General features: G+C 39.2%; 2 protein-coding genes across 3 annotated transcripts in view; both read right to left on the bottom strand.

The window, feature by feature from the left end:
* LOC141387545 (uncharacterized) overlaps positions 1–14205 on the bottom strand; it is a 39450-nt gene that overhangs the window by 10548 nt on the left and 14697 nt on the right. The window lies entirely within an intron of this gene.
* Positions 3425–12809, bottom strand: LOC141387548 (uncharacterized). The gene is made up of 4 exons (XM_073957429.1): positions 12275–12809; positions 12085–12200; positions 11921–12014; positions 3425–4367 (listed from the first exon to the last, which is right to left on the bottom strand). The coding sequence occupies exons 1-4, from the start codon at positions 12575–12577 to the stop codon at positions 4251–4253; spliced, it is 630 nt and encodes a 209-aa protein (XP_073813530.1). The 5' UTR covers positions 12578–12809; the 3' UTR covers positions 3425–4250.

Here is a 14205-nt window from a genome sequence, read left to right as displayed (position 1 = left end):
TGTTGGATGTACGATCGTTCCGAGGCGCAAACATTGATTCGGACCACTACCTTATTGCAGCAAAGGTACGTACCCGTCTAAACGTTGCAAATAAAGCACGAACAGACACAACGCGGAAGTTGGTCATCGATAGGCTGCAAACACAAAAGATAGCCACAGAATACACTGCACCCCGGTTAACTACCTTTCATAAAATTCCAAGAGATTGGGGTAGTTATGCGGGAAAGGCAGTTACGAAAATCTCGCATATCTACCTCATGTGGGTAGTTACAAAAATCTCATCTCAAAATGACAACAATTGGAAAACAATAAGTCAACAAATGAAACCAAGGCTAAAGGCCTGGGTACTTAAGCTACCTCGCCTGCTTGCCTTGCTTTTCTGCTTCATTTCTGACATAAGAAAAATAAAAGAATAAAGAAGGCCGAGCAAATTTTGAACTGGGTTGCCCTGTTTTCTTTTATTCTTTTATCAGAAGCAAGCAAGGCAAGCAGACGAGGCAGCTTATGTACCCAGGCTTTAAGAGTATAATGTAAGTTATATTATTTAATAAATAAGAAATTTATTTATCTGTAACACTGGACATCTTCATCACAATTCACGTAGTCATCGAAATCGATTGTCTCAGAAATATACCATTGCTGGTAATAAACCGAGAAAAGTATAAATAAATGTTCTTTTTGGGAAAATATTTGACAGGTAAATATCCGAATTGGGTACTTATAGAAAAGTAATTAACCGGGACAGTTTGAACTCATTTATATGAAAAGCTTTTGGGGATTTAGATTATGAGGCAATTAAACGGGAAAGGCAGTTAAGCAGAGAGGTAAATAACCGGGGTGAAGTGTATTCCACTCAACTAGCCCAATTGCTTAATGAGAGCACTCCTTGTCCCGATAACATAACAACACAATGGCAAAATATTGTCCACTCCATGCAAACAGCCGCAAAATCCTTGGATACCAGATTACCTCCACAAAGGAATTTATGGTATGACCAGGAGTGTCGTGCTGCTACCGAAGAGAAAAATGCGACATATAGGGCTACTTTACAATCAGTAGCAACGCGTAGCGCACGAGAGAGGTATCGGGAGAAAAGGAGAGAGGAGAAACGTCTTTTCCGCAGGAAAAAGAGAGAGATGGAAAAGCGGGAGTGTGAACAAATCGAGATGTACAGGAGACAGAATGAAGTCCGAAAATTCTACCAAAGAGTGAAACATCAAACTGATGGCTTTGGAACTGACACATCCTGTAGAGACCAGCAAGGTAATCTGGAAACTGATACAAATAGTGTGCTAAGGATATGGAAAGAGCATTTTTCCAAACTGTGGGTATCCAATAGTAGCGAAGTCGACGATGATACCACTGATCCAATCCCAGAAGAGGGTATTGAATGTATACCAAACGGTCAAGATGAAGTAAAGACAGCAATAAACCGGCTGAAAAATAATAAGGCAGCAGGAGCTGATGACCTACCAACCGAGCTGTTTAAAACCGGAGGCGACTCGCTGATAAGATGTATGCATCAGCTAGTTAACTACATCTGGCAGGAAGAACGCGTACCCGACGATTGGAAGCTGAGCATCCTGTGTCACGTCCATAAGAAAGGAGATAAGACTTTAGCTCCAACTATAGGGGCATAAGTCTTCTCCCTATCGCCTACAAGACAGTGTCGGGGATATTGTGCGAACGACTAAAACCCATGGTCAACGAAATAATTGGACCATACCAATGCGGCTTTAGACCTGGCAAGTCCACCATTGACCAGATATTTACCCTGCGCCAAATCCTGGAGAAGACCCAAGAGATGCAGATCGACACCTACCACCTTTTCGTCGATTATAAAGCAGCCTTCGACAGCCCGCTACGTTCAAAGGTATTCCAAGCCATGTCTGAATTTGGTATCCCCGCAAAGCTCATTCGGCTTTGTAAAATGACTCTGACACAAGATCTTCAGTTAAAATAGGAAAGAACTTCTCCGAAGAGTTTTGTACCAAAAGAGGTTTCAGGCAAGGACATCAGTAAAAGAAGTAACCGATACCTTTATGAAGGTCAAAGGAGAATCTGCTAAAGTAGGTCTGGCGGTAAACGGCGAGAAGACCAAGCTGATGGTGTCGACGCGCAAAGCGTCCATTGAGATCGGACCAACTGTTGAAGTTGGTTCCAGTAATTTTGAGGTAGTAAAAGACTTTGTCTATCTCGGCACCTCCGTAAACACAACAAACGACATCAGTTGTGAAATAAAAAGAAGAATTGTATTGCCCAACAGATGCTACTTTGGCTTAAGTAAGCACTTTTAAAACAAAGCCACAACTCGTCAAACAAAAATAACGCTTTACAAAACACTGATACTACCCGTGCTGATGTATGGTTCCGAAGCCTGGGTACTTGCGCAAGCAGATAAGGTAGTGCTTGGCGTGTTTGAGAGAAAAATTCTTCGAAAGATCTACGGACCGATCTGCGTTGACGGTGAATATCGACGTCGTATGAACCACGAGCTGTATCTGCTTTACAACGACATCAATATAGTTAAACGTATCGAGATGCAGCGATTGCGTTGGCTAGGCAATATAATAAGAATGAGCGATGGTGAACTCGCTAAAAAGGCGTATATCGAGCCACATAGCGGTGCACGCAGAATTGGCAGACCAAAGTGGATGAAGCGATGACAAACAAGTGGATGAAGAGATGACAAGGCGCGGTATTCCAAAAAGCGAAGCACTAAACAGAGAGAATTGGAGATCTTTTCTTAGTTCGTTCTATGGAATAAATGTTCTGTAATGTGCCAGCTAAGTAAGTAAAATTTGATTCGAATCGGCAACGGCAACCAGCAACGTTTGTCAATTACTTCTTTCAAAATTTGTCGTAAGTGCCAGTCATTGTAGTTGATGTCCATAGGTTTTTTAGAGCTTTCGAGTTAACACAGGAAGTATGAACTTCTTCTAGAAAAAAAAAAATCATTCATTATAAATATTTCAAAACGATCCTCGAGTAGTCCTAAAACTGCATAAAAGCGAATAATTTTAAATGTTTAAGGTGGCCGATGGTTATCTTAAAAATGTATGTATGTATGTTCTGGAGAAATTTGTTGACGAAATTTGTGATATACATATTCAATATTTCAAGCATTTGGATTTTTAGGAAACTCTAACTAAAACTTAAATAGTTGAGTGGGTGAGACAGAAGCACAAAGAACAATGAGGAAACCTAACATAACATTTTTCAAGTTTCATTTTTAATTCTCGTTCATTCTCTCCTTCTAATATGATAATAGACGAACTGATATTTATTGAACATGATTATTCAAATCATTACTTGTATATACGATTTTTCAATTTACTTTCCATGCAATACTTACCTTTGATGATGGTATTTGAACAAAACTTGCAAATTTTTAATAAAACCACAATTTCCCCAAAAAAGGATATTTGTTGCCTAATAGTTGGTGTATATATTTTATTAGTTTTGGAATATTGTTGGCATTTACATGTTGTTGTTTTTTTATACAATAAGCAGAACACAATTGTTTAAACACAAACATAGTATAGTTATTTTATAAGATTATAAAATAGTACCAGAGGCCCTACCTACCCACATAAAAGAATTGTAGTATAAGGTTCATATATTTGGTTTAGTTATGATGTTATTGTCCTTTGGAGATAGGTGAAACGGTTTGGAGATTTTGAGTTATAACAAAATAAAAAATGGGGAAATATCCAATATTTGTGTGGGATTTAATGCTAATTTTGCCGTATTCAGTGCAAAAACATATAAAAAATGGACGGGTAAACAAATTTTGGACATTTTAGAGTTAAGGTAAGAAGCAAAGAAGCCGACTAAATTTTCAATAAAACTTTAAAGTGAAAAGCATCAATTTTTTATTAGAATTAGTGGAGTCTTTTAATCGTATACTGTGAAAGATGCAGGGGGCCATTTTTCTTCTCAATCATGCATTACCATGTATGTATCATCACTATTTTCGAATTATACATAAAAATACTTTTTTAGGAATTCGACAAATCCATTTATGTAATTGATCTCCTGAACATTGTTCCTTTTATTCATCCAAAAAGTTACAAAGTTAACACAAAACCTATAATAAACTCCTAACCATAGATCCTCTGGTACAACATTTGAACTATTTCAAATAATAAATAAATATTTCAAAAAAATAAAAGTTCTACAAAACCCGTTGTGAAAGGAACATTACCCCCTCTGAGTAAAAGAAGCCTGAAAAAGGTTGTAGTAACTATTTAACAATTTTCTAAATCTTTCAATTCCTGTTCAATATTTGAACGTGCTGCTTTGGCATATTTGGTATTAAATTCAGGTGTCTGATAGATGTCCAAAGCCAATAAGGCGTGTAAAGTCTGAAAAAAACGGGAATAAAATTAAATAGATGTGTCGGAATGAGATCAATAAAAATAGTATTAAGTGATCACAAAGACAATTGAAACAAGTAAAAAAGTGTCAGTCGGCTTTGCCGACAGATATATACCCTCAGCCAATGTGAAATGAAACTTTCACCTACGGACAGATCGAATGTATTTAAGGTCTCTTCAGAATTTTGTGGCCCTTTTTGGACAAATGTTTAACTTTTGTAGGGCAGGTCCCCTTAGGGAGGACCGATATGGGCCATTTTAGAAGTTAAACTAAATTTTGATAAAATATTAGGAGATCCAAAGTTTGGACCAAATTGCTTGCCTCATTCAAGTGATATCGTCCTAGCATTTTAGTGACATTTTTTATATACTGGGGAGAAGTACTGAAAGTTATGGACCGGTATTGCCCATGAAACTAAGTTTGGATATAATATGACGAAGACCAAATGTTGGACCAAATCGGTTGAACAGTTCGAGAGTTATCGTGTTCTCCGAGCGCCACATATGGTGATATAGGGGGTTTTTACAAAAATATGGACTTGCCCCTGAAAAAACTTTTACCATCGTAATGGAGGTATCGAATGCAAATCGCTTCAACAAAAATCAAAGTCATCCGAGAGCAGGTCTTAAAGTGAACTTATCCGAAATTTTGTGTGAGAGGTACTAGAAGGAGTAGACAAATATAGTCCATATTCGAACCTGATCTATATCTGGTAGATATATTAGGATGTGCAAAGTATAGATTACATCGGTCACTCCCTTCAAAAGTTATAGTGCGCAAAATTTTTCGGAACATTTTTGAAGTTTTGTGGGGGAGGTACCTGAAGGAGTGGAGCGAATTTAAACTATGTTTTGATAAAATATTACGAAGGCCAAATTTTGGACCGAATTGACAGATCCTTTCAAGAGTTATCTTGCGCTCCAACCACTACACAAGGTGTCATAGGGGCTTTTTGCAACTTTCCGGTCATTTTCTCAGGAAGTATGGACTTGCCCCTGATGAAACTTGTACTGTCGTGTGGGGGGAAGTGAATACAAGTTGTTGCAACAAAAATCAAAGCGATACGAGAGCAGGTCCTAAACTGAACTTATCCGAAATTTTGTGTGGGAGGTACCCGAAGGAGTGGGCCGATTGTGTCCATATTGGAACCTTATCTAAGTCTGGTAGAAATTTAACGATGTGCAAAGTATGGACCAAATCGGTTATTCCCTTCAAAAGTTATCATGCCCGCAAATTTTCCGAACATTTTGGAACTTTTGTGGGGGAGGTACCGGAAAGAGTGGACCGATATAGCTCATCTTCGAACTTAAACTAAGTTTGGACAAAATATTACGAAAGCCAAAATTTGAACCGGATCGGTTCATCCGTTCGAGAGTTATCGTGCGCACCAGCCAGACAGCCAGCCAGACAGACGGACAGACGGACGGACATTGCTAAATCAACTCCAAATTGTCTGAAACACATTTCGTCCAAACATACTTGGGGTCTAAAACCATTATTTCGATGAGGCACATTTTGCCCGTATGAAAGTGTATATACCCTTTCTAGCCTAAAGGCTGAGGGTATAAAAAGAATCAGTTGGCTATGCCAGTAACTACATATATACACATTTCTCTATAACGTAGATGTTAGGGGTGAAAAATCAATACGTGAAAGGAAAATTTTTAGCCTTAGACAATTCTTTACAGAAAATTTTTCGTTATTAGGAACTTTGACGATAAAAAAACGCCTTTGCCGCATGCTGGTCAGATGTTTTGCACGATGGCATCGGTCCTTGCCCTACAGGAATTTAGACGTAGTTCAGCCAAATCTGCTCTGGTTTGTCGTAAATAAATGGGGATTTTTCTCCAAGGACCGCTTTCAAACGATAGTTGTTTATAGCTTCTGCGACTGCATCCCTGTGAATGCTATTTAAACTTCCTTGTTGATCTAGCTGTTTTCTCTTGTAACCCTTCTGACAAGACTGAGTAGGGGAGTCCTATCCACCATGTGGTGATTGGAATTGCCCTCACGGTAACACCCGAGCAAGTACTGCAACGAAAGTAAGCCATTATGTTGCTGTATTGGAAAAATTCGTTGCCTCGTCATGAAGACATGAGGAGGCCCCCTGTTGCAGTTCTCATGGCGGCATTCTGACAGGTTTGAATATTTTTCCATCGCGTTGCACTTATATTCGCCGACTACACTGTCGCCGCATAGCTTATCACAGACAGACCTATCGCGTTATATGTGGTCAACAAGATTTCTTTATTTGAACCCCAAGTGCAGCCAGACTTGGACTTGAGGATCTTTTTCCTACATCTCAGACTGTGACAGATAGCAGTGACATGACGTGAACATGTTGTCGAATGTGACCCCTAGAATATTGGGTTTGTTGGTGGTCAGAATTCGGCTACCATCGACCATGATATTCATTCCAGTGCTCGCCTCTGCAGACGATGTGGTTAACAGATTTAGCGTCGGATATTTCCATATTCCTCGAGTGGAAAAATGTGGTAGGATCAGTCAAATAGAAGTTCAGCCTATCACAAATGACATAAAGGAAGGTACCTGACGCCACGATCGCCCACGTTGCGATCTGAATGTAATCTGGAGATATCACCCCACCTAGGGAACTCTCTGTTTCGCTCTGAGGGGCTTAGACTTCTTGTTCCCGAATTCCACGTACGACAGGCGTCCACACATATAATTGACTATCCAACTTTTCAAAGCCTTTTGAATGTCCTCAAAGTGTTTGACGGTGTCAAAAATGTTTGATAAGCCGAGCTTCGCCATCACTGGTTGAGTCTTCTACTAATATCCTGTGCTATTTACGAAACGCATACTGATGGTCGGAAACTGTATAGCTTGTAGCATAAGGAGGAGTAAAAGGAGGAACCATTGCTATGGGCGACGAAAGCGATAACGATCTATACGATTCACCTTTGATGTCATTCTTGCCTGACCTCAGTACCTGCCTTGCCTGACTATAATAATATATAATTGTTCCACAAGCGTCCCATAAGGGACAAGGGAGACTTTTCTCATATCAATGAGTGCATCCCGATTCATATTAGCAATGCAATCAATGATATGGGACCTACACTTTATCGCCGAGTCCGATCGGCGTGTCTAAGACACCACTTTTGTAGAGAAGTTTCACATGGCTGAAATACTCAGGAAATGTCGCCAACATTACTGAGGGGTATTTTGCCACCGTTGAAAAGTGTTTTGATGTTGCCTGGCCGGGGAATCGAACCCACGACCCTATTTGTGCAAGGCCTTGCCTGACTGCCCTTCCGATTTTTCACACTTCGGGCACGATGTGGGCGGCTAGCGATAGGTTGAAAACGTTGATGAGATACTCAACTCCCGGCTCATCCAGCTTCAGGACGTAGTCAGAAATGCATATCGATACAGTTTTGTGGGTGGGGCTGCTTTGGCATTACCATGGAGATTCCCCATCAGGGTCCAACGCGTTAGATGATTTAGCGTTTTTGATGACATTCGCAACAGCATCCATTGTAAATTGCGGCGTTTCTCATCGACAGGAAGATATTTAATGCGACGTAGTACTCTTCTCTTCGCCCTGTCACTGCCGGAGTGTTCGACAAACTTTCGATTAGAACAATTTACGCACTTCTTCGTATCAGTCAACGGATCAACTTCTTCCGATTAGTCCTTCTTTCCAGGGTTCGAGAGTGACTAAACCGTTGTCCACAACTGACATGTATCGGCTCCAATGTTGCAACTATTCAGATGATTTGATGATGACTTGTTCCGCTTATGCTTACCGGCCAACCTTTTAACAAACCAGTGTCAGCTTTCTGACTCTGGGATCACAGAGGTTGGCTCGACGAAGATTATAACGCACATTTGCAAATCCCGGAACCGGGAAATTTGTTCTCACTTCGGGTATTCCACCAGCAGATATACAGCGAGCAGCTACAGCAGTGATGATGTATCGGAACGTTCTTCTTCTCCTACCTGAACATCAGAAGGGTTAGGCAGATCTCTTTCCCAAGACCGATGAAAGTGCGGGGTTCAGAGGTGATGAAATGAGAATTATGAGAAGATGTTTTCACCCAAGAGAAGCGATGGGTTTCGCTAATTCTGATAAGGGTTTCCCCATCGACCGTGCAAAACGTAGAGCATTAAAGTCCCATAAGACTAGACGGTTATGACCTTCCAAAAGCGAGCTAAATTTGAGCCTATAACCTGGAGTACAGCTTTTTATCGGCGGAGAGCAGGAACAGTACCGGAGATATCAGCCCACCTTGGGAACTCCCTGTTTTATTCTAAGGGGTTTAGACTTCCTATTCCTGAATTCCAACGATTAAAACTTGAGGGTAGTCTGCTCAATAATTTTCATAAGTCCATCATTGGTCGAGTCTCCGCTGCTGATGTAGAGAATTATGGGAAGATGTTTTCACCCAAGAGAAGCGATGGGTTTTTCTAATTTTGATAAGAGCATCCCATCGACCGTGCAAAACGTAGAGCATTAAAGTCCCATAAAACCAGTCGATTATGACCCTCCAAAAGCGGGCTAAATTTGAGGCTATAACCTAGAGTATAGCTATTTATCGGCGGGATGTATAAGTTAAGCAAGTCTACCTCGGCAGTTCCACACCTGACAGCTACCCTCATATATTCCATATACGCGTTATTATAGCCAGGCTTAAGTGAGGTCTATGTTGAACAGACTTGTGCAATGGAAACGTTCCCCAACTCCTCTTCTGATGCTAAGCCAATTTTGAGTGTGGTGGGTGTGAACAGGCATTCTGTAATATTCTTCTCCCAATACAGAAAAAAAACAAGTAAAAAAAGTATCAGTCGGCTTTGCCGACAGAGATATACCCTCAGCCTGTGAAAATTGAAACACTTTTTTCACAAAAAACTTTTGTAAACCGACAAAAAAGTTGATTAGGATAAAAGTTCAAAAATGTTGTGGAAAAGGTACTTAAAGGAATGGACCAACAGCGACCATGGGGGGTGCCACCCTCCGGCTGTTTTCTCAAGAAGTATGGACTTGCCCCTGAAACAACTTTTACCATCGTAATTGACTCAGCGAATGTAAGTTGCTTCAACAAAAATCAAAGTGATTCAATATCAACTCTTAAAGTGAACTTATCCAAAATTTTGTGTGGGAGGTACGGGATGTAGTGGACAAATATAGTCCATATTCGTACCTGATCTATATCTGGTAGATATTATGAGAATGTGTAAAGTATAGACCAAATCGGTCACTCCCATCAAGAGTTATCGTGCTCACAATTTTTCCGTATATTTTTGAACTTTTGTGGGGTAGGTACCTGAAGGGGTGGACCGATATGGCTTATCTACGAACTTAAAGTAAGTTTGGAAACAATATTACGATGGCCAAATCGGCATTTCCGTTCGAGAATTATCTTACGCTTCCACCCATAAACATGGTGTCATAGGGTTTGTTTTTCAACTTTCAGGCTATTTTTTCAGGAAGTATGGACTTGCCCCTGAGGAAACTTGTACCTTCGTATAGGGGACAGTGAATACAAGATGTTACAACAAAAACCAAGGCGATTCGAGAGCAGGTCCTAAACTTAACTTTTCGGAAATTTTGTGTGGGAGATACTCGAAGGAGTTTACCGATTGAGTCCATATTGGAACCTCATCTAAGTTTGGTAGAAATTTCATAATGTGCAAAGTATGGACCAAATCGGTTACTCCCTTCAAAAGTTATCGTACGCACAAATTTTCGAACATTTTCGATTTATTGTGGGGGAGGTACCGGAAGGAGTGGACCGATATAATCCATCTTTGAATTTGAACGATTCGAGACCAGGTCCTAAACTGAACTTTTCCGAAATTTTGTGTGGTAGGTACCCGAAGGAGTGGACCGATTGAGTCCATATTGAAACCTCATCTATGTTTGGTAGAAATTACACGATGTGCAAAGTATGGACCAAATCGGTTATTCCCTACAAGAGTTATCGTGCGCACAAGTTTTGCGACAATTTTTGAACATTTGTGTGGGAGGTACCTGAAGGAGTGGACCTATATGGCTCATCTTCGAACTTAAATCGAATCTGGACAAAATATTTCGATACCCAAAATTTGAACCGAATCGATTGATCCGTTCGAGAGTTATCGTGCGCACCAGCCTGCCAGACAGACAGACAGACGGACGGACATTGCTAAATCTACTCAAAATTGCCTGAAACGGATATCGTACAAACATACTTGGGGTCTAAAACCATTATTTAGATGAGGCACATTTTTGGTCGTATCAAAGTGTAAATACCCTCTTTAGCCTAAAGGCTGAGGGTATAAAAACGACACAGCTGTACTCATATATTATATTTATAGGCCATTATAGCCAGGCTCAAGCGCGGTATATGTTGAACAGACTGGTGCAATAGGAAAGTTAATTCCCCAACTCTCTTCCTTTTCTGGTGCTCACCGAAGTTTGAGTGTGGTGGATGTGGATGTGACAAACAGAGTACATCCATATCCTCCATTCGGGCTCTGACCAAAAGAATCCGTATAACAGGCCCTCCGGGATATTCTGCTCTCAATACAGAAGAAACAATACAAATACAAACCCTAAACAATGAGATTGCAGCTGCTAACCGGAACACGAATGTTGTGTTGTGTCGAAGAACACAACGCCATGATTTTTGAAGACCCTTATTATGGGTCTTCATTCTTTATTCTTCTTTCTATTTTAGAAAACCCTTATAATGGAAGTTTCTATGATTCAAATAGCCTTGTAAGAAGTCTTATATATTCCATATTCCCAGAAATGGGTCTTAGATCTTTAGAACTTTTGTAAAAAAACTTGTAACTGGTCTTCTATCCATAGATGCTCCTTGTAATAGGTGTTCTATCTATGCCTTGTATGAGGTTTTCTATCTATAGGAGACTTTTTAGATGAGTCTTCTTTTTTATTGAAGACCCTGCAAGAAATCCTCTATATATAAGACACTCGCAATAGTTCTTCCATCTATAAAAGATCATTGTAATTGGTCTTCTAGATATATATGGCACTTGTAGGACGTCTTCTGTCTATAGAATACCTTTGAAAGGTCCCTTTTTGAGGTCCTTCTAAAAAGTTTTCTATATAAAACACTAGAGGTCTTCTTTTTGTAGAAGACTCTAAAAATGCTGTTCGATCTATAGAAAACGCTTGTAAGAGGTTTTGAATACATAGACGATTTTTGTAATAGATCTTCTATCTATAAGATGCCCGTGTACGAAGTATTCTATCTATCAGAAGTCTTCCATCTATAAAAACCCCAAAAAAGATCTACATCAGGCACTCGTAAGGGGACTTCTATCTATATGAGAGACCCTTGTTATCGGTTTTCTATCTATAGAAGACCCTTGTTAGAAATATTTTATAAAAAAAAAAAACACTTATAAGAGGTCTTCTGCCTCCATATAAAATAATAATAAATAAAAAAAAATTGTTGTAAATACTTATACGAAGCGTAGGCAATATTTTCCTTGTGATCACTTAATACAAAGTTATTAAGACACGCACACATACACATATATGCATATATGTTATAACTACACTCACCTTACGTCTCACTTCTTCATAATTAGTTTTACCAGCATTTAACCACTCCTGGCGTGATAATTCTGCATAGTTTTTATAGTCATTTGGTGAGGAACTGCAAATGGAAATTGCACAAAATCAAATCAAGGTCACAATACAGCATTGGAACTTAAATATAAACTTACGCCAATATCAATAAATCCAAATCCTGTAATGCGGCCAAATCATCATCAATATCCGAGGCAATGGCTTCAGTACTTTTTTCCCCCAGCAGACGACATACAATTTGTTTCATATCTTCCTATAAAGTGTTAAGAAAATATTTTCCAAATATTTCGTGTTAAAGTGTAATTATATTTTTGGCTGGCTACTTACATCTTCCACCATGGCATCACGACAAAATTCTCGAAATATTTCACAATTTTCTTGTACACAATTTTTTTGCAAATCAAATTCATAGTATTGGAAAAATGCTGCCAGTACTATGTGAGGTTTGGCACATACCAATTCTGGCCGTTTGTGGGCCAACATAAATGACCAATTGTGATAGATGCGTTTACTATCCTCCTCACTTAATCTGCTGCGAATACGTTCATACCAGGAACGTATGCTGGCCTCGGGCAAATCATAATGATTACAAGCCTTGGACCAAATATCATATAAGTCACAAGTGGTCATAATTTAGGGGATTTGTTTTCTTTTTTTTTCGGTTGCTAAGAGAGGTACTGCTGAAGGGGGTCCTTTGGTAAACTATTGATTTGTTATTTTGTAATATGATTTTTATTAAAAAAATATCACTTGAAATATGTTGGCTAAGAATAGTTATTGTTGTTGTTTTAACAAACTGTATGAGTCAAAAAATTTTCTTTTAATGAATTGTTGAGTTCTGTGTTCTGCCCTAAAAGAAGGGGTGGTGTTTTGTTATGGTAAAAGTTAGGGGGTGAAAAGCTTGTGAGTCCAGTCAGTAAGCTTTTTGGGTGGTTTTTTTTCAACAAGGGTTGCCATTGCAACTGCAGTAAATAATGGAAAGAATGTGTGATAATACAAAGGAATTTTATATTGACGTCTTTTTTAGTTTAGGGTTGATATGAGGGTTTTCAGGTGTTTCGAAACAATCATCCCCTTTTCGTATAAAATAAGACAATCTTTGTGTTTTTGTGTCTTATAAAAGAATTTCAGTTTGTTGTTGGAGGTAGACATGTCCTCAACTATCGTATTTTATACTGAGTGTGTATGTAATGGCATGTCACTTTGAAATCATTCCGTTAGATAGGCCTAACGACTCAACTACCCCAAAATCTTTAGAAAATTTTAACATTGTTATGGGAGACATTGATGATGTTTGAGGTTGAAATTAGGTCAAACATAAGTTCAAATAATATCAGAAAAGCTCAACATTCGTAAATCAAATTTAAACTGGATATTGTGCCTTATTAGGGTAGCGATAAAAAGTGCTTCTTAGACAAGACAAGCAAAAAGAGTTAGTCGGCTTTGCCGACAGCTAAACGAGCGAACGAATGTATAACAAGTAAAAAGGCGTTAAGTTCGGACGGGCCGAACTTTTTATACCCTCCACCATAAAATAGTCTTAGTCTTAGGTGGAACAACTTTTCGATGGATAGACTACTACTGCCTCCCACTATTGCTTAAATTACACTGAGAATACAAATGTTGGGGCAGAGATAATTCCTTTTGGAAATGAAAGCCCTTGGTGTGTGTATATTAAAAACCCCGTCGAACTTCCGCGTTATGGCGTGATGAAGTTTTTGCAAGAGACCCTATAAGCCATCATGAATTAGCATTATATCTTTGTTTGTTGTTTTTGTAGAGCACTTAAGCAACAGTGAACAAAGATAAAACGCTAATTCCTGATGGCCCACAAGGTCTCTAACAAAAAGTTCATCACGCAATAACGCGGAAATTCGACTCACGGCGGATCTGGCCTTCGGGGTTCATAATATACTCACCAAGGCCTTTCTTCCCTAAGAGGAATTTTCCGTGCCCCAGACTTTCACCTCCATGTCAACCTTTCTTTAAATTTTTTGGCGGAAAGTTTTATAGCTGCAGGGAACTTCAAGAGTCAAATTGTGGGTAGTTTCATCAAAACAATATAGACCCTCAAAAATGGACCCATGTTGACGAATTTTAGTGAAGAAATTTCGTGACCACTGAAAATTCCCGAAAATCGGGAGGTACAGTTATATGGGGGGGATATACCAAAACATGGACCTATATTAACGATTATTTTTGAATAGACAAAATTGTAGCTAAAGTTCTCAAAATACCGATCATTACAGCTAATTCGG

The sequence above is a fragment of the Musca autumnalis genome, unplaced genomic scaffold, assembly GCF_047663935.1.
Source record: "Musca autumnalis isolate F117 unplaced genomic scaffold, ASM4766393v1 scaffold_5, whole genome shotgun sequence".
Lineage (NCBI taxonomy): Eukaryota > Metazoa > Arthropoda > Insecta > Diptera > Muscidae > Musca > Musca autumnalis.
The sequence above is the reverse complement of the archived record's forward strand: the minus strand, read 5'-3'. Positions and strand labels throughout refer to the sequence as shown.

What these genes read in the sequence shown, in the direction of transcription:
- LOC141387548 (XM_073957429.1), bottom strand. Translation starts at nt 12,577, where the DNA reads ATGACCACTTGTGACTTATATGATATTTGGTCCAAGGCTTGTAATCAT. An exon ending in GTGATGCCATGGTGGAAGAT is followed by an intron (nt 12,201 to 12,274) that starts GTAAGTAGCCAG and finishes AACACTTTATAG; the next exon opens with GAAGATATGAAACAAATTGT. An exon ending in TTGGATTTATTGATATTGGC is followed by an intron (nt 12,015 to 12,084) that starts GTAAGTTTATAT and finishes TTCCATTTGCAG; the next exon opens with TTCCTCACCAAATGACTATA.